We start from the raw sequence: 23,565 nt of genomic DNA, 5'->3' as shown, positions 1-23,565 counted from the left end.
GGCGGAGTGCAACAAACCGACAGCCGAACCAAAGACCCGAAGCTGATTTTTAGTCGGTGATTACCTGGGTTTCCCACACTACCTTACAGGGCCTAACTGAGGACAATTGTATTTATAATGAGCCCTTTTTAATCATTCAAATACTGAATTATTCAGAGGTACGGCAAAGAAGCTTGTGGTTTATATTTAAATGTGTGAATACTTATCTTCACCAGCTCATTTAATACACTTTAATTTGGACTTATTCGAAATAAAAAATATTTTGGTTAACATGTTGTTGGTTGTCACTATAAGTTAGTTCTGCAGTAACCTCCTTCTTGTATCATTATAGAAAGCTTAACAGTTTAAAGCTCCTGTGAGGAACTTTCAGTTTGTGTTGAATTTGATGCCCCCTGTGGACAAACCCTTAACTCTTATCTCTTAGCTGATTTTGTCCTGTACATGCTTAAGTGGTGGTTGTTAACAAAAAAATCTCATTCTACTTTCTGTAACTGTCATATTTATTACTCACTTTAAAAAATTGCCCTGGAAAATGTAAAAATTGGCAGCATGCAGTTAATCGCTTCATCCGACACCTAACCCCCGCCAGCAGTTTCAGGTATTAGAAATAACTATATAGAAATAATCAATCTTGTCGCTGATGGTTTGGTTTGCTTTTGTAGGTCATATAAAGGCATCAGAATTCATTTCAGTCCAACCCTAACCCTAACTCCTCACAGGAGCTTTAAGTGGCCCTAAAAATTATTTTATGTTGTTGATTCAGGGGCACAATAATTATTTATGAAACAAAAAAACTAACCCTAACCCACTAACAGAATATAGTAATGGAAACTGCAACCTCTGTAGAAAATTATTCATTTTACAGCCATTAAGTGTAAATAGAGACATAGTAACAATCATATTTTCTACAGTCAGACAGTCAATCTGAAAGTAAGAAATCGGCTTAACCCATATCGTAAAATGAATACTACACTTCGGAATATGTAATACCCCTACTTGTTTAATTCTAATTGTTGTGCCTAAAATGTTAAACCTAGCTTTAAGCTAACCACATATTCTGCTTTTTCTAGAGCCCACAGACATAGCTTACACTTACTAAAAGTCCCAAATCCAGTTTGATAGTAAATTAAAATGTGTTGTCACTGAAATATTCAAATGTGCTTATCACTGTTTACCCAGAATAAGACTATATATATTAAAAAACCCCTTTAAAATATTCTGTGGCATATTTGGCTTAAGGGATTTGGCAAGTTGTGCTATGATTGGATGGGTTATTTACATATACAATATAGTAGTTAGATAATAATACATTCATATGGCAATTAATAGTGTGATTAGACTATATTTTGCCAGAGATGCTTAATTAAGACAGAGTTTACATGTAAACATGTTTATTTCCTGTATTCAGCAAAAGCCATAAAAAACGTTTCTTATCCTTAAAAAAATATCTTCCAGAGAGGGAAATTTAACAGAATGCACACATTCAACACAACTGTGAAATTATAAAAAATCAACAACAATCAACAAGATTATCTTTGTGAAAAAGTCTAATACAGTTTTATAATAATTCTGCATATAACGAAAAAGTAGCGGCGAAGGAAACAAATAACTTTATGTTTCTAAATAGATAATTTACAGGAAACATGTTGAATACACAACTAGATTTTGAACATTGCATAACATTTAGTTGAACAGTATTAATGGCAGCCATTATTGTGACATTGCTTCATGTAAACACAGAAAAAACAAGTGCAGAAGTAGAGGTAAACATCATTCAGTTATTCCAACTTGATGGACAAAAATCCACTTGAGAGTTATTTGCAGCATATATACCATCTGCTTTTCAGTTACTTAGACTATTTAATTAATTTAATTTAATGTATAATTTAGGAACTATTGTTGAGAGATTACCAAACTCAACAAATGACTATGGCACAATGGAAAAACCTCCTTCGAAACAGTCTTTGTGTCACTCTTTGCATTATGTAAATGCACGACATATGTACCAACATTTTTACACATTGCACACTCCTGAAGTAAATTAAACAAAACTTCAACATCAAGCACTTCAAGTTTCAAAAAAAGACAATGAATGATTATTACAGTACTACCTAAAAACAAGATAAGGCCTCAGCTGTTGGAATTTAGTCCAAAATGGTTTTATTTCTTAATATACAATTAATGTTTTTATTGATAAATAAACTTGGTGGTTAGGGATTAGCAAATAGTGCAAACTGAGCTAAACCTTAAGGCAAGAGCTGTTAAAGCCCTGAAAACAAATACAAATTTATGACACTAAATCTTCAGCTGCCTCCTGATGGTGCTGACTTTCTTCAGTCTTAACGCCATTTCCGGTCTGCATCTCTGAAGGCTTTATGTTTCGGGCCTCTATATGCCCATCCATCACTTTAGACTCTGTGTGTACTTGAGGCTTACTCTCAAGACGCTCTGTTTTGTTTGTCTCATCAATTCTATCGTCTTCCTCTTCCTTTATATCGTCCTCAGGAATCATGGCAACCTCATTCTCTTCACTGGTTTCCTCCTCTCTTTCATCGTTGTTGTTCACCTCCTGTTCGTCTTGGCTGCTTGACAAAGTATCCACAGACAAAGGGGGCTTCCAAAAATCGTACAATTTACCCTGCAGGAGGAAAATACAGAATGGAAAATCAAAGCTATAAAATCTATTTTACTTTCTCTTAAACTGAGCCTGTTGTAACTGACAAATGCTTTATTTTTTAGTTAGCGGATTATTAATATAATGATGTGTCACTACTGTACATTTAGAGGCATTGTCCTCTTAAGAAGCATCTCCCACTTGGTGTGGATCCTGGCCACCAGGTCCTTTACCTGAAGGGAGAGGAGGAAACACGTTGTTACTTGTTCATCAAAGTTTAAAATTGAAAGCGTTCAGACACTCCTATGTCCAGCTGTATAACCTTTTTAAATAAAGAAAATGTAGAAATATACTCCTACTGTATCAAAATACACGCTGACACACATTAATGTCTGCAGATTCTGTTTACTCACCTTGCTCCGGTAGAGACATTTCTCCCCATCTCTGATGTCACACTTCACATGCATGTCCAGCTCAGAGGACAAATGAAACAGTTGCTGCTGTAAGAGGAAATGTAACATTTAGGCAAAATGATATCAAAATCTTTGGACATAAAACTCCATGACAAAGTAGGTGATTAATCACCAATGGTTATCACTAATCCAAACAACTACAGTCTGACGGCGATATAATCTCTGTGGACAACAGTGAACATGCCAGGACAAGTAGCCGGCAGTTAGCGATAACAACTTCCTTTTCCGCATGCTGCATTGTTTAAAGAACCGTTTTTCCTGTGATTCACTTTAATCAACGAGTCTGACCTTTGTTAAAATTAATAATAATAAATAGAGATTACCAATGGCGGAGCACAGAAATGGGAAAGACATTAGGTTGTACCTTTTGATGAGCTGGGAGGAACTGAAAATTGGAAGTTTCATTTGCCAAGGTCAGAAGGCTATAGCAGAGGTAGTACGACTGAAACACAATAAATGGAAAGAAAAATGCATCAAAACAACAAGAAAATTATGTTTTATTCACTCACAACAACATTCTGTGAAAATTCTGTGAAAACAAGATTATTCAATTATAGATAATACGAAAACAAGGCACAAACATCTAAATTGAATTTTCATGCTGGAACATTTTAAAGTTTGAGTCATCAACCACATGTTCACCTGTTGGTCCAGGGTTGCCATGTCCTCTTTATCCCTTTGAGGCCTCAGCATGCTTCTGAGAAGGGCGGAGGGTTTCATGCGGGGCAGGAACCGCCTCAGTTCAGAGAGCTAACATAGTAAAGAATCAGGAGGGGACATCTCAAGGTTACTGGAGACATTTATTACAAAGAAACTATCTGCCTTTAGGTCACAGACTGAACATTACCTGAATCTCTTCTTCTGTAGGTCTGTAAGTACATTCTTTGTCCAACAGTTTGGAGATCATGGACAGGCTCAGATGTCGGCGCAGTTGCCTTTATAAACAAAAGCAAATAGTAAAAAAGAGTTACTGTGTAGTAAAAATGGAGACAAGCAGAGATTAGCAACAGATAAAATGACTTACTTTCCACGTGTGTTGTCAGGCAGCATTTGAACAAGCAGGCACATGTTGTGGTGGTCATCGGTCAGATCAGTGAGGGCCAGGCAGATTCTGGGAAGCTAAAACATATAAATAATTCAAGTAAGTGAAAAGGACACAGTTTGGCAAATGGATATTGACTGCTTTCATCTGAAATTCATGACTAAACATTCTTCAATTTCTGTGTATGCATGATCATGTTGTCATTTTATACACTTCTGCTGACAAAATGAGCGATTCAAAGCAAATCGAAATAGAAAACAAACTACAAAGTAGGGCTGGGAGATATGATGACCTAAGATTTATATCATGGTATCTCTTTTCTTTTTGGAGGTATCAGTATTAAATTGCAGTATTACAAACACGATTGCTCTATTGTCAATGTAAGGGAACACGTCAATGTGTTTTCATGTACATATAAACAATTAACAATTATACTTAATATTATTTGGGACTTTAAAGTCCATTTTCTATTTTACAAAACAGAAATCCTCCTACTTTTACCACACTTTACCACACAGACTTGTGGGCTAAAACTGGGTTACTTGTCATCTACCGTTTCTAATGGTGTTCAAATGTTTGTTTAATCAACGTGACCAGCCCCGCGACGGCAACTTTTGGAAACGAAACTCACGCATCCTACTTCCTGTCGCCAAACACACAATCTCACGGCGTGTGTGCGCAGCAGGTGAGGCCGCTAAAAGTTAACACTCTGCGGCATCTCTGCTCTGTGTACCATCCGTTCAAGTGGCCACAACATCGGGGCGAGGTTCCGCTAATAACAGGGACACATTCACTGAAAAGTCGACTCACGTAACTGTGCGTCTGACTCAATAATCCCACCGACATTATATATGACGGCTGCAGCGTCACGCACATGTGTACAGGCAGGTGACACACACAAAATCTGCAGAGCAATATTATCCTTTTAGTATTATGATATTGATCACCCAGCCCAAGTATACAGGATAACTCACATTACACAAATGAATTAAAGAAAGAAAGAAAGACAGAGCATGCATCCACTGACCATGGCATTCCAGTCCCTGATGTTGTTTACAATTTTGTACTGTAGAGGATACAGCTCCATGGTGGACAGGAGGATGAGCTGCGTGTCCAGGCCCACTCTTCCCATCACCGTTAGAAGCAACAGCAGCTCGTCATCGCTGTAGGCGCGCGGACAGAGGCCCATGCAGTAAGACAGGTACTGCGGATGACAACAAGAAGTAATAAATAACCTTAATTTTGACGTAATGCTCATTCTGCCAAACATTCGCTCTCAAAACATGACAACAACATGTCCCCATCAGACAGTTTTCTGTTGTGTCTCACCTTCAGGACGTTGATGCAGTTGTGTTCCAGGAAAGTGCTCTGTTCCTCTTCGCTGGATGGACTCTCCATCTTGATATAGATGTCCTCCCTACACAAACACACAGAAATTCAGCTGCTTAATTCTGAAGCTTTTTAAATAGAAAACAAGAAAACGAATGGTAATATTACTTACAGCAAATCTCCCTCAGTGAATGGAGGCTGCAGATTCTCGAAAGGAAAGAGAGTAACAAACGAAGCTCCCATATTCATCAGGACCAGCGCCACATCAGCCAAACTGGGCACCCACACTTCAAACTTTTGGCTTTTGTTTTTTACTGAGGAATCACAACAAAAACACGTTAACATAGCTCAACAGTAGTAAGAATACACATACAGCTTGGGCGGGAACCTTACCTATCTGATAAGCAGCATTGCAGGCAATGTCACAGAGGGTCTGTAGTATACTTTCAGATACCATCCTCTCATTATGGACTGACATCATCTGACAAGATCAATAAATATTAAGGCCAAAGCTCAGACACAGATCACACTGCATGTTACAGGTATGTGTGGGGCCTACCTTGAATAGGAAACTGGTAACCTTAGCTGGGCAGGGCGAGTGACTGCCATAGGCTTCCTGAAACAATCCAATATTTACATGCAATCTCAGCTGAGCAGGGCTGGACCTGGAAGGGAAACATCAGTGGAGAGAGAAAAATAAGAGGAATTAAATATCAGGGGATACAAAATAACAGTATTCCCTTTTATTTTGAATAGGGAATATAATGTTAAACAGCCCACAGTATAAAGTGCCGGATGGAACAAACAACATACTGAAGATTCACCTTTTGTCATGAGGGAGATCTGAAGGGAGGAAATAATAATGGCATCAATTTGCTCAAGCAATTTCTTTGCAGCTGAGAAGATCCTTTCCCTTTGTTCTGTGCAAAGTTCACATATTGTATTTGGGATTGTTTAAGAAATAAAAGGTCCTCCTCTGGACGCATAAACAATGCTGAGCTGGTTTTGATATTTATTATATATGAGGGCTTCCTTCTAAAAGTCAAAGACCCCGAGATGGCTTGCAGTGGAATATCTGCTTTTTGTTTTCTTTCTGTTGCATCAGGCCCTGTGTCCACAAAGCGCCTTTTTTTCAGTTGTTCCCAGTGAGGACAGAGCGTATGCGGCTGCATGCACCCAGTATTTTTTCAGACCGCTCCGCCTTTTTTGTGCAGCTGCTCCGAGTTGAAAATCTCAGAACTTTTCAGAAAGGCACTGGTGGCATCACCGCCACTTTTTACAGGTAACCAATCACATTGGGGACCATTCGTCGCCCTGGTAACCATGGCAGAGCAAACGGTTTTGGTCGTTTCGGTTGGAGCTGTACATATGACAAACAAACAGTATCACAACAGAGACCGAAAAGCCCATTTGTGGGAGCAGTTCGGCCAGACACTAAATGTTGCTGGTAAGTCCTCTGTGCTTTCATCGTACTAAACGTTGTAAGCTTGTTGTTAGCTGTGTAGGAAGTTCAACTTATTGTTGTCATAGAACCAAAACCGGAAGCATTTTTTTCTCTCACTGCATTCTGCACAGACCAATGCAGGAGATGCAACATGGAAGGCAGGAAGTTCAGGTATTGAGACATGATGCATATGTTTATACATAACCAAAAGCAACTGACCAAAGAAGCGCTTTCTGAGCCGCCCCCTCTGGAGTAACCCTGCATCGTCTGAGCTGCAGCGTATCATGGTTAAAGATCTGGCCAAATTTCTTCACATTGAACACCACCTCTCCTGGAGGCACCTCCCTGATTGCACTGGACATCAATGAGTAGCGCTGCAGGAACTCCCTAGGACACAAATTAGAACAAAACACAAAAATGACAATATTAGTTCAATACTGTGCAAGGGCTGTGTCGCAGTGACACAGTACAATGTGTCAGTGTCCTTCTGTATTCCTTACTGGTGCTCGGTGGAGATGTCCTCCACTCGGTTCTCCTCGGCCTCCTCATATTCAGCTATCCTCAATAGGTCCTCATTACATGCAGTTAGAAGCTGCATCTCAATCTCTTTAGATCTAAAGAATATGGAGAAAGTTAACTCCTCTCCTGTGCATTGACTTAAACTCCACGTAAATAATCATTATATTTCATTTTCTGAACATCATACTTTTTGTTGGTGTTTATTTCCTCCAGCATCTGATCAAGGCTGTTCTTGTAGTTGCCCGACTTTGTGTTGGATGGCAATGGCTGCTGTGGAAAACAAATCAGATGTTCAAAATTCAAATAGAGATACAAACTCTATTTCAGCGTATTGATTGTCATATATTCAGAAATGCATGTACAATAAAAACAAACCACGTGGAGCTTACAGTTTTCGACTTGCAGCTGTGATGTCCTGGTGTACTAGGTTCTGAGAAGGCTCCCTTCTCGGGTGTATCTGGAATCTTGGGAACAGGCTCCATTATCTCCTGCCAGGAAATTAGCTGCTCGTCCTCACTGCTAACGGAGCTCTGGGTTAGATCCAAATCTAACGCAAATCTCAGGTCAAAGTCCAGCTCCACATCTATAGGATCCTCATTCACTTGCTGTTTGTCCCCTCCACTTGTCGTCCTCTCCCGTGGAGACTGAACACAAGGATGTGTAGATTTTCCAGAGGCAGCCTTTAAAGTGCACGGTTTCACGTTGTTGGGGGGGAGAGGCGAGTGTTTCTCATTAGATTTAACACTCTCAACCTTCAGCTGCATGTCTGAAAAAGTGATGGGACTGTTTTTGGCTTCAGTGTCTTTAGAGCAAGGAGTTCCAAGGTTTTCAAGATTTACCCGCTTTAAAGATACATTTGGCAAAGAGATTTGTTTGTGCCCTGGATCCTGTGATGACAAAGAGGAGGTGTTTGTGTCTCCTGCATGAGGAGAACCACTTATTGTGACGTTCTGAGTTTTGCGACACATGGATCCAGTAACTGCGGTGCCAGAGCTGGTCACAGTGCTTGAACTGTTCCCTGAGGTGGAGGATTTGGTTTCTCCCTCATTTATCTTGGGCTTGGAAGTTTTATGGGAAGGGCAAACTATGGGATCAGGGGTAAAAAGGTCACTTATATCATCTATGATCGCATCAGGTCTTCTTGAGTGGGCACTTTTGCTCCGTTTTTCTGTGTGACAACTCAGAGAATCTGAATTTGGTCTTGAGGTTTGTTTGGGAGTACTGTTGCCAAACTTTTTGTTCTCCTCCTCCGGATTACTTTTGCTCTGGGTCTTGACTGGTATGACTGAGCTACTGCGGTGAGTGTGACCAGAGTGGTGGCTTCCCAGGTGAAAAGAAGGTGAGCTACCGTTGTACTTCTGGGGAACATCAGAGGAAAACAAAGAGCTTGAATTACCCCCTTGATGCTTTTCCACCCCTCTTTTCTGTAAATGTTCTTCCCCTTGCTTTGAAGGTGATCTTATATCGAATAGCCTCAAAGTATGATTCGGAGAACGTTCTATATAGCCTTGCTTTGCCCCCATCGATGATTGTCTCCGTTTACAGGGTTCAGGTGACAGTAATGCACGGGATGATTGGGTAGGTATAAGTGTGGATGATAGTTCCAAGCAGGTTGACTTGCCACATGCTGGTTTTGTGCACAGATGGTTATCTGTGGATTTAGGTGACTGTTCGAAGACAGAGGAGTGCCTCAATGATGGCTGAGGCACCAGTGAAGTGCTGAGTGAGTTGCAAACAGAAGGTTTTGGCGTCTGTGCTTTGAACGAGTTTTCACCCTGACGAAACAGTTTCACAGCACTGTCGTTACAATCCTCAGACTCCCTCCTCCTCTTCAGAGAAGAGCTATTCAAGTCCCCTGCTGCAGAAATAGAGAAAAATAACAAAGAAAATATATTTTCTTGTACAAATATTTAGAGTTTACAGATGTCTTTCAATTTAAGTGCTGAACTTACTGCAGTCTGTTATCAAAACCAATATGATGCATGTAGAAGTATAAGTCTCTAAGGTAAATACAAACAATCCAAGCTGATAATTGATAATTTCAGGTTTTTAACAACTGCCAGAATCTAGAAAGTAGTTTTTCCACTGTAGCATATTTTTAAAAATCCTTTAAAAATCACTGTATAAGTTCAGTAGTGTTGTAATTTTCTTTTCAGAATATTACCTGGAATCAACTTTTCACTTGAAGGTGTTCGTTTATGTTGTTGGTCCTAAAAAAAGAAAAAATAGTCACTTCCTTTAGGGAATTTTCAACAACAACAACAACAACAACAACAACAACAAAACAACAACGTTACTGTGTCCCATACCATAAAATACCAACTCTGTTCATGTTTGAACTATGGCGACGAGTAGAGGAATTCTAACCTAAAACCAACCAGTAAACCTAGAAACAAGCAGAGCAAGTTGTTGCTTGTAGGCTTGCAGCCACTCCTAAATGTACTGTTCTGCAAAAGAGGGCTGGAGAAGCACTGATTTTGACATACAACAGCTTATTCAGTGTTTTACTGGGTTCACAAAACAGAAAAATCCAATATTAAAAATGTGCGATGCCCTCTAATTGCTAATCTTCATTAATGAAGTGACAAACAGCTCAGAATCTCTATTGTCCTAATCGTGTACTTGTAGTTTTCATATTACAAAAGTTACCTGGCAAGGGGATACTTGGTACAAGTCAGGTTTTTGAAGTGGCAACATCCTCCTGGGTGCTGGGTAAGGAAGCCGATTAGGAACTTGTGAGGGCTTCATTGGAGTCTCGTGGACAAAAGATGTGACATGGGGTGGGGAATGCTGCTGGAGTGCAAAGCCCTTCACTAAAACACATAAAAAAACATTAGTGCATTGTTGTCTTGAGGGGTCATCATGACTGTCAGCCAGCCAAGGGGCATAAAATCCACAGCTGTGATTTGGATCAGTCATGTTACATTACATAATCATCCACAACAAAAATATCATGCTGTATAACCACAGATACATTTGTCCACTGGCAACAAAGGCAAGTCAAATACAAAGTAACTTATTTGCAATATTTTTAACTTTATATTTACAACTTAACAAAGTCTTCACTCTTAACGAACTTCAATTCAAAAGCACCTTCAAAGCACTTTGAAAAAATAAACTGCATTTGTGACCAAGCACCATGGTGTATATTTAGCTAAATACACTGCTTTTGTCTGAGACGTAGCAGGAGCTGACACACTGACCCACCTTTAGTCCTCGGGGAGAAGTAATCTGAAAGTGTTCTGCAAGAAAGTCAGAGAAAAGAAACTAATCAGTTTCGACATTTAAAGTTGTTTAGTTTTATCAACAAGACGACACTATGGCAACTTAGTGTATCGGTTATTTAAATAAGAAGAGTATTCCTTCCATAGCCGACACAATAAATACACCTGCTAGTCAGTTTCTGGTTTGCTACCATCACAGCATGCTGCGTTAAGTGACAACATGACAACAATGGTCCAGCGACATATGTTATTAAGTTTCAGAGGGTAAATCTAAGTTTGACTCGCAGCAAAGTCTATAAATCGTTTTGACATACTGTTATTCAGCGGTGCCACAATCACAAAGTGTAGAACACAGTAAACAGACGTCGAGTTAACAATATAGCGTTAACACAGTTATACATGTTAGCAGTGTTTATGCTAGCACCTGCACAAAACCTGCAAGCTAACGGTAGCCTTGACTGACATGCTATACACGCTAGCAAGGAAACCGAAATTAAGGACGTGTTTGCATAGTCTCAACAACATGGCAGTGTAATTCGTTAGCATTAGGTTACCCATGGCAACGTAGTTCTGTAGCGAACATGGGGGTCTTCCATATTAAGCCTTCCATATTACTGGTTACAGTAAAATAAAATCGATTACAAAGAAGTCGTTGTTTCAGGAAGTGCTCGGTTTAGCTAACCGTTAGCTAACGCACCCAGTAATGAACAGAAAACTAAGTTGGTTATCTTACCGAGTGTTTCCTTGATTTTCTGTTGCTCTTCTCATTATGAAGATTGGTTAAGATGTCTATAACCATAGGCAACTGCTGTAACCGACTCACAGCTGCTATGCTAAAGCCATCTTATCAACCTCATCTTCTCCCGCCTGCTGCAGTATCGACCTACATTAGGCGGATTGCATTATGGAACTTGGAGTCCAAAGGTAATTGAAAGTCTGGCTGCTTTTGTTGTGTTGCTCGAAACAACTTAATCACCTTTTTCTTAAGCAGGCGGTGAGTGGGCCGTTAAGTAAACTGATCAATGTGTACCTTTTGTTTCCGCTAGCAAGAAGTAAACAGTTGCATAGAAGTGGGCAGGCAGAAGACGCTAGCTTTGGATAGAGGCTGTTCTCTATGGAAAGCCAAATGGTTCAACATTGATATGACACTCGTTCAAACCATAGACTGTATAAAAAGATATAGAATATATATATATTTAGATTTATATATATTATATATTTTTTTCTATATATATATATATTCTATATATAGTCATTGGTTCAAACCTCCTGTTCAACATTAAAGCAATTATCAGACATTCATAGATCAATGAATGTCACCAGACTTCAGTAAAAATCAGCTTTTTACTCACTGAACTGACAAAATAGAAGCGTTTTTTAATGTAAATTGTGTGGAAACTAGTGGTAATATAAGTGAGCCAGACCACAAATAGTTTGCACAAATCATTTTTTAAAAATCACCTACATTTGAAATTAGAAGAGAAGAGATATGTTATTAATCCCAGAGGGGATATTCAATTTTTCACTGTTAGAACAACATGCTACACACAAAGGCCCAAATACACACATGCACAAAAAGGAACCAGTGGACATGCATTAATGGAGAGATGTCAGAGTGAGGGGAGCTGCACATGGACATGCGCACCGAGCAGTTGGGGATTTGGTGCCTTGCTCAAGGACACCTCGATAGTGCCCAGGAAAGGAACTGGCACCTCTCCAGCTACCAGCCTTGTAGCGGGACTTGACCCTGCCACCCTCCGGTTCCCAAGCCAAGTCCCTACAGACTGATCTTACAGGAAGGAGGCAGTGCTTGAGTCTGGTGCCTTGGACCGCTAGGCCATCCTGACTACTACTAGCTTGAGCTGAGTAATATTCAAGCTACACTTGAGGTAAACATTTTACTTCAGTCATGTGGGACAACAGATATTTATGTCTGAAAGCTATAGAGTACAGACTAAAATAAACATTCAAACTCATCCTCATAAGACAAGTAGACACAAACACATTAGATTTTTACATAGTTGTACATTTATTACCTCAGATCACTCAGGGTATATTTGACTTACACAGAGGAATGACTTTTCAAGATAAAATGACAATACTGACATAATGGGAAAAATTCAAACCAAATACGAGCAGACTGTGTTCCTAAAACCACCTATGTTTGTTTCTTACAATGTGAGGTCAGTCGTAGGCATTTGCCTTAAGAATAGCACCTGGAGGCACACTTACAACAAGAAGCAAAGACAGACCGATGGCATTCCAAGAGAATTATAAAGATAATGGTTAAAGTCAGACATTTTATTTTCATTTAGTAATGCATCACAATGACACTGTTAAACTGTTGGACTATAATCCAAATCCAAATGGATTTATTTATCATACACTGCAATACTGGTAGCAATGCAGTGTTTGGCACTGTTAAAATGGGACTGAACTTGAGGAAACACAAAGACACAAATACAGATTGTCAGACACAACACAGCCATCAATATAACATTCAAAGACACTGCACGAGCATCATTCATAGAGAGCGAACCTAAGACAGGACTGTTAAGCTGTTTTGAGCATCCTGTCCTGCTCTCAAGAGACTGTAAAACTGAATTTCTTGTTCAGTGGAATGCATTAAATGTTTGAAAAGTGAGCTAGTCCTTTGTACTGGTCCCTTTAAAGTAAAAAAAATAAAGTCTGATATAAAATCTAAAATTGGCCATTGATTTAAGTTTAAGGCTACATTCTCAAAAGCTGTGTCCTCAGCAGGTAATGATGAATTCAGTTTGATCAAACTGCTTTACCACTATCAGTGCGATTCATGAATGGTAACTCAGGCATGCATTAGCAGTATAAAACTACAACTAGGTATCAGTATAGGACTACAGCATAGGATAAACAACTAGCAGAGTCCTGTCTCTACTTGTAATTCCTGTTTTTCTGAAGTTTGTTGTAAACCTCAGTTGTGTGTGAAGCATCAAACACACACCGTAGCCTGATTTTATTTTATTAAATAATTGACAGTGACACCCCGGACCAAGATTTCACTCTGTAATTTAATGTATTATTATTTATTCCGTGACATTAAACATCCCAGCCTAGGACACAACTGCTGAGGACTTTTTCCCTTCAAAATAATGTACATAATCTCTTTCAGGTGTCTTTACGTAGATATTCAAGTACACAGATAAAAAACTGTCTTTGATTTAAATGCTATGGTCTTTAAGGCTGTAATAATAATGGACCATTGTTAACAATCTCTTGAGAGCTCCCCTGGTCTTAATTTATCACCATCTGTTCACCATCTATTTTCTATCTATCACCATCTATCTCCCTTAACTGTTCAAGTCGTGTTACGTCTACAGTGTACTCATCATGTACTACAATCTAAAATAAATTAGGAGGAAAAACACTAATCTGAGGCCACTTGTTACAGAACCTACACTGTTGTACACAGGGAGAGCTTTTCTGTAGCTTTACTTCTTGGCCTTTCCCTGAGCAGCCACGGCCTCCATGGCTTTGCGTACGGTCTCCTCGTCGCCCAGGAACTGCATCGGCTTCATGGGCTTCAGGTTCTTGTCGAGCTCGTAGAGGATGGGGATGCCCGTTGGCAGGTTCAGCTCCATGATGGCTTCATCGGACATTCCTACAGGTGGCAGCGCACACAAACAGAACAGTTTCATACAGAGGCTTTTTTTTTCATTATAAACATGTTATCAATGGATCCCTTCAACTGGTTGTTGTAACTTTCGAGAAAGTATTATTCGGACCTTCAAAATAAAGGAACTTAACATTGTGAGAAAGAGAAAAAGACTTAAAGTATACATTTTTTGTCTGTACAAAGAAAAACTCTAATTGTGTTAATATACAGATGAAAAATAGATGAGCTATTAACCTTAAGCAACAGCACAATGGCATCACCAACTTAGTAGGTGGTAAGAAGTATTGCCTACAATAAGTGATAAAGACTCTGTTATTAAACTTTGTAAGACTACCCACCCTCCAGGTGCTTAACAATCCCCCTCAGACTGTTTCCATGAGCAGCGATGAGCACCCTCTTTCCCCGTTTAATCTGCGGGGCAATCTCCTCGTTCCAGAAAGGAAGCGCACGTGCGATGGTGTCCTTAAGGCTCTCGCAGGAGGGAAGCTGGTCCTCTGTCAGGTCTGCGTAGCGGCGGTCCTGAAGAAAAGAAAATCTTATTATATTAAACTTATAATGTATACGCTGGCCCTTAATGTAGAAACGCAATGGGATTCCAGAAAACACCAAAACATTAAAAAAAATACTATTTCCTCAAATACAAAGACATTTATGGAAAAAAGGTTCACATTAATACAACATTTCAGAAAATAGAAACACATTTCACCAAACAAAACGATGAAACTACATTTCAAAACTGTTTTTGTGTTTTGTGTTGTAAAGGGCCGTTTTCTCCAGACGCCCTTTCTCAACAGTCAAGTTTCCCCCGTTTTCTTTTTCGTCTTGGTATGTCATACGTGAAATTCACTGATGGATTCCTCCTTTCCATGTGTTATTGTCCCTTCATTTAGTTTGATATCTGATGTTGGGAGGCAGCACGCAATGATTCAAAATATACAAAAACGAAATCCAAGCCTATTTTATAAAATAAAGGGGGTAGAAAGTACTGGTAGTGAGTTAATATGCAGTGGGTAAAAGTACAGATACCACAAACTGTACTTGTGTAAAACTACAAAGTATTTGTACTACATTGCTTCCCACGAAGCATAGTGAAAACAGACATTTATTGTACAATAAAGGGGTCTAAAAGCAAGCTAGCTCCTGTGTTAAGAGTGTCATCGAAAAAGCAATATATGGTCCCATGTTCATTGTTATTAGTAGGCATGAAAGACTCAAATCTCTTTACTACATCTTAACTAACAATATCTCTCTCTCTGCAGACTTCTGCTCAGCTTGTTTTCACCCTTACTGCACTTTGAACTTAAACCTTGCAGACCTCATACTTGCCAGTCATATATTAACTCACCTTGGACGTACTATTAGGTAATAAGACTAGGGCACATCCTACCAAATGCTAGAGGTATATATTCCCAGTGTGTGGTTTGGCTGTCGGATTACATTTGCACTGTTTGTGTAAAACATTTTGCAATTCAAGCTGATCGTGCTGTGAACAAAAAAATACACACATGACCTTCACTGTCACTAAAAAATCCCGCTGCTGATTTCACTCATTCATGCCTCCTCTTTGTTTTGCCCGTGTGCAGCTTGTTTATCAGCTTTGTCAATATGTACCGGACCATTTTTTCCTCACAGACCAACAAAGCTCTGGTTCAGTCTATGTGCTGTAGATATCATATCTCACCTTGCTGATGATAGTGTAGTAGTCGTGTTCCGGGCCCATGCAGGGAGGAGGGATGTCAAACGAGCGCCTCCAGATCTTCACCTGGGCCTCTCCGTGCTTGGCGGCTGTCTCAGCCTTGTTCAGCCCAGTCAGGCCTCCGTAGTGGCGCTCATTGAGACGCCAGGTGCGATGAACCGGTACCCACATCTGATCGATGCTGTCCAGGACCAGCCAGAGCGTCCTTGTGGCCCGCTTCAGCACAGAAGTGTAGCAAATGTCAAACTCAAAGTTGGCATCTGTGAGAGTGAAAGAGTGATATTTTATTTTTCAGACTTGTTTTGGTTCCTTTTGGGAATAACAAGACAGCACATTAAACATATTTTATAGATGACACCATGAAGGCAGTTAAGCAACTAGTGTCAAACCTAAATGTAAAACACAAGGTGCTATTATAGCACCTACTTTGTGATGACAACATTTGGCAACAACTGGGTATTATTTTCCTGATTGTTAAAACCATCTTTTGGTCTATGTTTCTCTGAGCCCAAGGTTTTGTCTTTAATAAGATAAGATAATCCTAATATACTTGTATTGTCTGACGAACAGGTCAAAACCTACAGTTATTATACACTGATGGATATGACAGAAAGAAAGAATGAAGATTTAAGAAGCTGAAACCAAAGAGAAGACATTTTGACTTGAAAAAAACAAACAAACACTGATTGGATCAAATAGTAGCATTGCATCTTCTACTGTTACTTAATCAACTAATGGTTGCAGCTTTAGCTACATTGCAGTCTGATTTATTGGGGCTACTGCTCGTGTTCATATATGGGATTTCTCCCTCTGTTCTTTCTAAAATAAGAGCAGAATAAAATGCATGATATAAATTTCACTAAATTGAACCAAAAATGCAACGCTGTTTTACATTGGATTGTTCTGGTGTCAGAGGAACCTTTTTTTTTTACGCAAGCCCTCAGGCTCAATGGCCCTGTAACAGTACTGTACCAGAGCAGCCACATAAAGGCATCACTTCTGCACGTTTGCACATCTTCCACATATTCCTGACACGCGCAGGGGGGCGGTCTGTGGTCTGATGCGGAGGGGATTATGCAACCGTAACCGTGCATTGACCTACAGTATTTAAAAGAAAAAACAGCCGTGGAGAAGAAAATAAAGAATGAATACTTTCTCACCTTTCAGGGCCTGTCCACCTCTCTTCGCCTCTTTAACTCCGGTTTCGCTCAAATCAGCATCGAACCAGCCGCAGAACCGATTCTCCTGGTTCCAGCTGCTCTCTCCGTGACGAATCAACACTAATTTGTAAGCAGCCATTTTTAATTATAAACTGCCCGATGTAACTGAGAGTAAATGACTAAATTATTTATTTAATTATTTTTCAGATGAAGGGGATGGCTAATGGAGAACTCCCCTCTCCAGAGAAGAAGACAGGTCCACTCTGTTGCTGTCAAACCGGTGAGGACTTTTATCCCGTGGATTGGTCACTCCTGTACTTCCGGGTTTTATCATCCAATCAGATTCCGCCAAAGTACGTATCTTTTGTTCTCGGCCAATGGAAGCAGTGGGCGTACGCGACGGGGACTGTTTTTGACCTTTATACTGTACATTGTACTATATTTACTTATTATTTTCCCTTTTTCCTGTCTCTGTTAGCCCACAACGTTTCAATCTATCCATCTATCTATCTATCTATCTATCTATCTATGAATGACAGTGTCGCAGTGGCAGTGAGCTATCATATAGCATATTGCTACCAGGACCCTGAAAGTGAAGTAGCTAACTAATTTCATTGTTTGTATCTAATGTGTATTTGTTTACAGATTGTAAACATGAGCCAACCATGAATATATCAACATGGAGCCACAACAGTCTTCAAGGATGCAGGTATGCCAATAAAAACAAGCTTTGATTCATGTTAATTTTCATCTTTGACCCAAACAAACTTAGCCGACATCAAGGTACACTTACTTTTTCTGAAAATGCAAAGTCATAAAAGTGCTGTTGATGTAATTCTAACGGTTAGTGAGCTGTCAGCATATGCCATCAGATCCATCTTCTTTACTAGTCTTGTGATGGAGGCCAATTGACTCTGTTGAAAGCTGCAGAAAAGCTTATACATTGTTCTAGAGTTGTATTTGTTTCAGTAAACTAGAATATGGTGAATCTTTTTATTGACAGGGATACCTGAACAAGGAAAATGAGTGAAGCACACAGGGAATCAACTGCGTCTGTGCCTCTGAAGGTAAAATAAATTAGAGATAAAGTCTCATGTGGCCGCGGTGTGAACTCCAGTTTCTGATGTTGCAAGCTGACATTAAATCAATGGAGAGTTTGCTTCACACCATGTCAGAGATTAAGCATCTCAATTCTATTAACTGGCTACCTAATCTTGATCAATGCTGCACAATAGCTCTTTTATTATGTGGCGTAGTTTAACAGTTTATTCTGCGTGTTATATTTTGTCACTATTATGTAGAATAAGAACATAGATCCTTAAATCCTTACTAATAATTTGTGCCACTGCGTATATCTGACATAAGTACTTTTATGTGTCTTCTTACTGTAGGTTTTAAAGATTGTTTGGGCCTACATAGTTTATTCTAAAAAAGGCAGTTTTGCTCGTGGATTTCTGCTGTTTAAGCTTAGGATAATTAGGATAAAGCTGCATCAAGCCATTAAAAGAACACTTAACAGTTTATATTATATTAACTATTATATCAAACCTGCTGGCAGAGTAACATTCCTGTCTTTTCTACACACTTATGCCTGATAGTAAAGAGTACAAGCTCATCACAATGTATGAGACAAGAGCTACGCATCTACTGCCAGTGGAAAAATACCAGAAGCAGATTTTCTGCAACTTTCTGTGAAAAAAAGATGAACCAAACTTGAAATACTGTAGTCAAATTGTTTTTCTAGAGCTGTGTGACACCCCCTAGTGGGTAAATTGAGTCATTGTTTACAATCTGGATCAGTCAGGAATGATGTTGGGTCACAGTGACATTTTATTTTACGTCTGGACTGTTTTACAATAGATTAAAATATGTAAGGATTTTCTGGTCTACATTTTTGTCCTAAATTTGCTGCATGGCTGCACATCAGTGTCTTAGATGGATTGTTTTTTAAGAGGAGAAGAAAATATGCCTTTAAATGCTTGTTTTGTTAACAACAGCTGTGTGATGTTACAGAGACATTTTGGCTTCTGTGTGAAAACTTTGGGCCAAGTAATGCTGGGAAACAGATCTGAGCCGTGTGAGCTTTTTTTATCAGGAACGACATGATCCAACAGGCTGTGAATGAATGTTTTTCTTTACTTCATAGGGTGTGTTCCTGCTTACACTGCGTTAAGATGCTGTGTTTTTCTTTTTCAGAGTGCTTCACCTCGGATTGTATAATGGGAAAACTAACCATCACTTCCTACCCTGTCTTCAAGTTTTTGTATTAGTGAGGTCCAAATTGCAGGTGATAAATGACGGAGGTGTTGCTAACGTAATTCTCTAGAACATGCCAAAGAGCCAATAAATGTCAGACAGGAAATTAGAGAAATTATCCACCCACTTTCCCTCCCTGTCGCTGTAACTTTCTCAGACTCACTCTCCAACACACTCTCAGCATCTTGGCGAAGGATTTGCAGACTAAAGGAAGCAGTGGCATTTTCAAGACTCTATAAATAGCATGATTTCCCACCGCTGGTTGCCATTGCCCTCACGCAACACATGAACACTGAGCCCCATTCAGGCATATTGTGTGGGCAAGAGCTGCTGCAGCAGATGTGGAATCAGAAACTCCAGTCACCATGTTAGGAAACTATAAACTGGCGAGTGTCAGACAATAACTACAAGGCCTGTTTGCCAGGAACAGTGTGCTGATTCATGCCTCACATGCACAGGAAATGTCAGACTCAGCTTCCTGCCTGGATCTTTACGTAAGGCATCTTCTTTCTTTCTCCTTGCTCATTCACTTGTTCTGTCAGTCTCCATCTGTGTTCGCAGCCCATTTCTCCCTCTCCTCTGCAGAGGAATGTGCACCTCAGCAGGATTTGATGAAAGTGCGGTTTACACGGTGGTGCTGCATGCGTGTGTCTGTGTTTTCATGTTTCATGTGCCTACATGTGGACTCCCAAACTGAGACAGAGATCAGGGCTGTCAGCAGATTAAAAAAAAAAACTGAGGCAGACACACTTGGGCAGGATAGAGCACTTCCTCTGGGAATTACCCACCCAGACTTTGGGTGTGGAAGAAAGACCCTTTCCAGTCTAGCTGCTGAGCGGGTTATAACCAAGCAAGTTTATACACCTGGTTCAATAAAGTCTGTAACACCAGGCGCTGGTCTGTGAGGAATTATAAAAACAAGGCCACTGAGATTAACATAAGACTGTGCTCAGTAAAGAAAGTTACAGTTGGGTAGACGTAGGTAAGTTCCTGTGTGCAATCCTTGCACACCTATCAGCAAGTTCATTTGAAGCTAATTTGAGGATTTAATTAAGTGGATTTTAAATTTTTGTACAAAATTTGCTTGTGTTTCTTCAGACTGTTTCTTTGTTGAGCTTCAGCAGAGGGACACCAACAGAAACAGGAAGTCTTGTGAAATATAAATCCTATGCTGTAACTCCAGAAATCACTTGATTTTTTTTAGATGTCACTGCTGAAGTGTCACATTAGCTTCGGCCAAATGTCAGAAAGAATGTTTGCACCGTTTTTGTTTCCTTTTGCTTGAAATTGAATCACTTTAGGAACCTGTCTCTTATCTTTAATCCCAGTATGGACCGGTGGAACAGACAGCAACCAAAGTCCCTTCTTGTTACAGATGTTAATCTCAGTATTGTTTTTGAGATACTTGAAAAAGGGTGGCCCTGTCCTTTAAGATCAGGAGTCTTTTCATGTTTTTAAAGATATAATCTCGAAGATTTCAGTTTCGTTCTCTTTGGCGACACCTTTGGTGGTAAACGGTAATTGCGGGAGTAGATTACTGTTTACTCGCAACACTTGAAGAGACGGGGAAAAGCAGCCGCTTAGCTCCGCCTACCCTCTCTGGCAGACCAACCACTGCTGGGTGATGGAAAACGCGTCACTAACTGGGCGCCGCCTGCGATTTCTCCCCCAAAAAGTCCCACCAGACAGCCAGTCTGTAATACTGCAAATGCAAAGGCTTTCGTCAGTGGGCCATAGGCTCAGTCACCATTGTGTTAGCTTATTCAGCGATAGATAGTTAATCTATCTAATCTTAACAGACATTTACTAACATAAAAATCTTCGACATCATACCTTTAACAAGTGAGTTGTGATGTTTTTGACCAATTAAATTTATTTATTTATTTATTTATTGCCTTTATTGATAGAAAAGCTGGAGATAGACAGGAAGTATGGGGAGGAGAGAGTGGTGGAAGACATGCAGCAAAGGACTGAGGATGGGAGTCGAGCCTGCGGCCTCTGTGTCAAGGACTGTGACCTCTATACACGGGGCGCCTGCTCTACCCACTGAGCTAAACCAGCGTCCCACAATTATTAGATTTGAGCAATTTTTTTAGGGTTGTAAGAAGATGAAAAATAAATATTAATTTTCAAGTTTCTTTGAATTTTTGCAGAGACATTTTAACATTTTGCGAGGGATATGATCACAGCCACGAGTCACAGTTGTATCATCCTTATATTTGGACTTCAGAAGTCACTTTTATATAAAGTGATCATCTGTCATCTGGCAGGGAAGTCTGTGTCCGTTAAATCACACCCGTCCCTGGCATCAGTATGCATGATGCTGCGTTCAGGGAGGGTCAAAGAAACCGTTTAAAAGGGGTTAACATGACTGTTAGACGGTTGGTCTCTTGCAGACGGGTGGGAAAGCTTACAGGAAATGTTTCTTTGGTTGAGTAGCCAAAATAAATATCACACAGTTGGCACTCCGGAGAAGTGCCTGGCTCTATATGTCCTTACACCAAGTTTTCTTTACACTCTGTGAAGCTGTGTTGCCCACACCCTTGTAATGATGTCAGGAGGTTACAACTTTGCATTATTACCTGGGATTAAAAGAGTTTCTTGTTAGGACATGGATGTGATGTCTCAGGATTAAAGAGAACGGGCTGTTAGACTAATGTGAACAGAAAAGACTTTTATAAAGCGGGCTATGTAGTAATAAAAAGGCTGTTAATGCGGTAAGCTCATAAAGACTTTCAGAATAAAAGTGGGGAATCCTTTTCGGGCCTTAATCGTCCTCATACGTTAAAGTTGTGAGTCATCCGAAGCTTAAATGAATCACTGTGTTACTTTCAATATCAAACCGAACCCTGGAGTCAGAGCTTTGTTTGTGTGTCTCCGTCTGGTTGTATACAACAGTGTGTTTCCACAGATGCCGACACGTGGACAGGATGATGCTTCTGTGGAAATCTCAGAGGGGGAGAGGGTGGGACAGAGTGTGTGTGTGTGTGTGTTGGGGGGGGGCTTCTTTCCCCCCTTTAGAAGTGCTAGATTTATATCCCAGTGCTGCAGCTGGTTAACATTAACCCTTAGACTCCCTAGCCACAGATGTCACCTTGTGCTGAAAACACACTTACAACCTGTTCGTTTTACTGCAGTCACTACAGGATGACGTAAGGAACAGTTGCACCATTAGCATAATTGAATAAGAAGTACAAACAGCATAAAGTACCCAAATTAATTCAAATAAGGCGAAGAAATGTCTGCTTGAAGTTAGGTCTGTTTCTGTCTTTATATGGTCACATTTTAAGGCCCATTTGCACTAAATAAGTCAAGGAGACTTGCATGAATCATGTAGATATTTTGGAAGCATGCCGAGCAAAGATGTTTCTCTTTTTCTCGACTTATCATCTCCTTCATTTGTGTTGCTTCTGCTTTAATGTTCCCATCTCTGCAAGTTTGTTTTTCTTGATTGAGGATCTGGAGCGGCCATGATGCAACTTTTAATCTGCGCTGCTCCGTCCCTTCCAAGAAAAACTCATCCTGTTCATCTGGAAGGGAGCAACAGGGTGACAGAAAAAGTGTGTGCGTGAGTAATCTGCAGCCTTTTTGCATCACAGCAGCATCAAGTGCGCAAAGCACGACTTTCTCAGAGAATCACAGCTGTTCACACATAATAATGGCTCTCTGCTTTCACAGTGTATTCAAGCAACTTGTTTGCAGCATGTTTTAAGTACTGACTGCTGACTAGAGTAGACGGGACACTGAATCATCTTCCACCGTTTAGCTTCATTTTCATTGGCTGAACATCTGCCCACCTCCAGAACCCCAACAGTCCGTTCCGGTAAGAACATGCCTCTTTCCAGATCACCACACACACACACACACACACACACACACACACTGGCTGTTTCCAGCAGTAGGATGATGCACATGCACCAACATTGTGTGTGTGCATATGTGTGAGACTCTCTCATCCTCTATTAGAGCCAAAGATAGGTCGGAGGATCTCTGTCTTTCATGTGGTTAAGTAGCCTAGCGTGAACGATCCCTGCTGATTGGCCGAGGCTTTTATCTCCCAACAGGAAGTTCCTGAGGGCTCCAGTCATTAGTCCCTCTAAATCTGTGTTTCATTTGGAGAAAGCCACCAAAAGCACGATATCTGCACGCAGCCAAG

General features: G+C 40.1%; 2 protein-coding genes across 3 annotated transcripts; both read right to left on the bottom strand.

Moving 5' to 3' along the window:
- Positions 1-1,403: 1,403 nt before the first annotated feature.
- On the bottom strand, positions 1,404-11,692 carry slf2 (SMC5-SMC6 complex localization factor 2). Of its 2 annotated transcripts, none has more exons than XM_069658615.1 (20): positions 11,379-11,692; positions 10,629-10,663; positions 10,071-10,234; positions 9,586-9,631; positions 7,811-9,279; positions 7,609-7,691; positions 7,403-7,516; positions 7,122-7,289; positions 6,018-6,123; positions 5,852-5,939; positions 5,631-5,772; positions 5,459-5,546; positions 5,157-5,333; positions 4,112-4,206; positions 3,935-4,022; positions 3,730-3,837; positions 3,452-3,529; positions 3,028-3,114; positions 2,779-2,847; positions 1,404-2,638 (listed from the first exon to the last, which is right to left on the bottom strand). In XM_069658615.1, the coding sequence occupies exons 1-20, from the start codon at positions 11,411-11,413 to the stop codon at positions 2,288-2,290; spliced, it is 3,591 nt and encodes a 1,196-aa protein (XP_069514716.1). In that variant the 5' UTR covers positions 11,414-11,692; the 3' UTR covers positions 1,404-2,287. The 2 variants fall into 2 exon arrangements, with proteins under 2 accessions (XP_069514716.1, XP_069514718.1); XM_069658617.1 differs by having other exon boundaries at positions 7,811-9,276.
- Positions 11,693-12,664: 972 nt separating this feature from the next.
- Positions 12,665-17,419, bottom strand: LOC138588948 (phosphoglycerate mutase 1-like). The gene is made up of 4 exons (XM_069659206.1): positions 17,154-17,419; positions 15,979-16,253; positions 14,636-14,816; positions 12,665-14,282 (listed from the first exon to the last, which is right to left on the bottom strand). Exons 1-4 carry the CDS (start codon positions 17,290-17,292, stop codon positions 14,113-14,115), a joined length of 765 nt encoding a protein of 254 aa, XP_069515307.1. The 5' UTR covers positions 17,293-17,419; the 3' UTR covers positions 12,665-14,112.
- Positions 17,420-23,565: the final 6,146 nt, after the last annotated feature.

The sequence above is a fragment of the Semicossyphus pulcher genome, unplaced genomic scaffold (assembly GCF_022749685.1).
Source record: "Semicossyphus pulcher isolate SPU_LCO1_2020_fin unplaced genomic scaffold, fSemPul1.0.p SCAF_12, whole genome shotgun sequence".
In the NCBI taxonomy this organism is placed as follows: domain Eukaryota; kingdom Metazoa; phylum Chordata; class Actinopteri; order Labriformes; family Labridae; genus Semicossyphus; species Semicossyphus pulcher.
The sequence above is the reverse complement of the archived record's forward strand: the minus strand, read 5'-3'. Positions and strand labels throughout refer to the sequence as shown.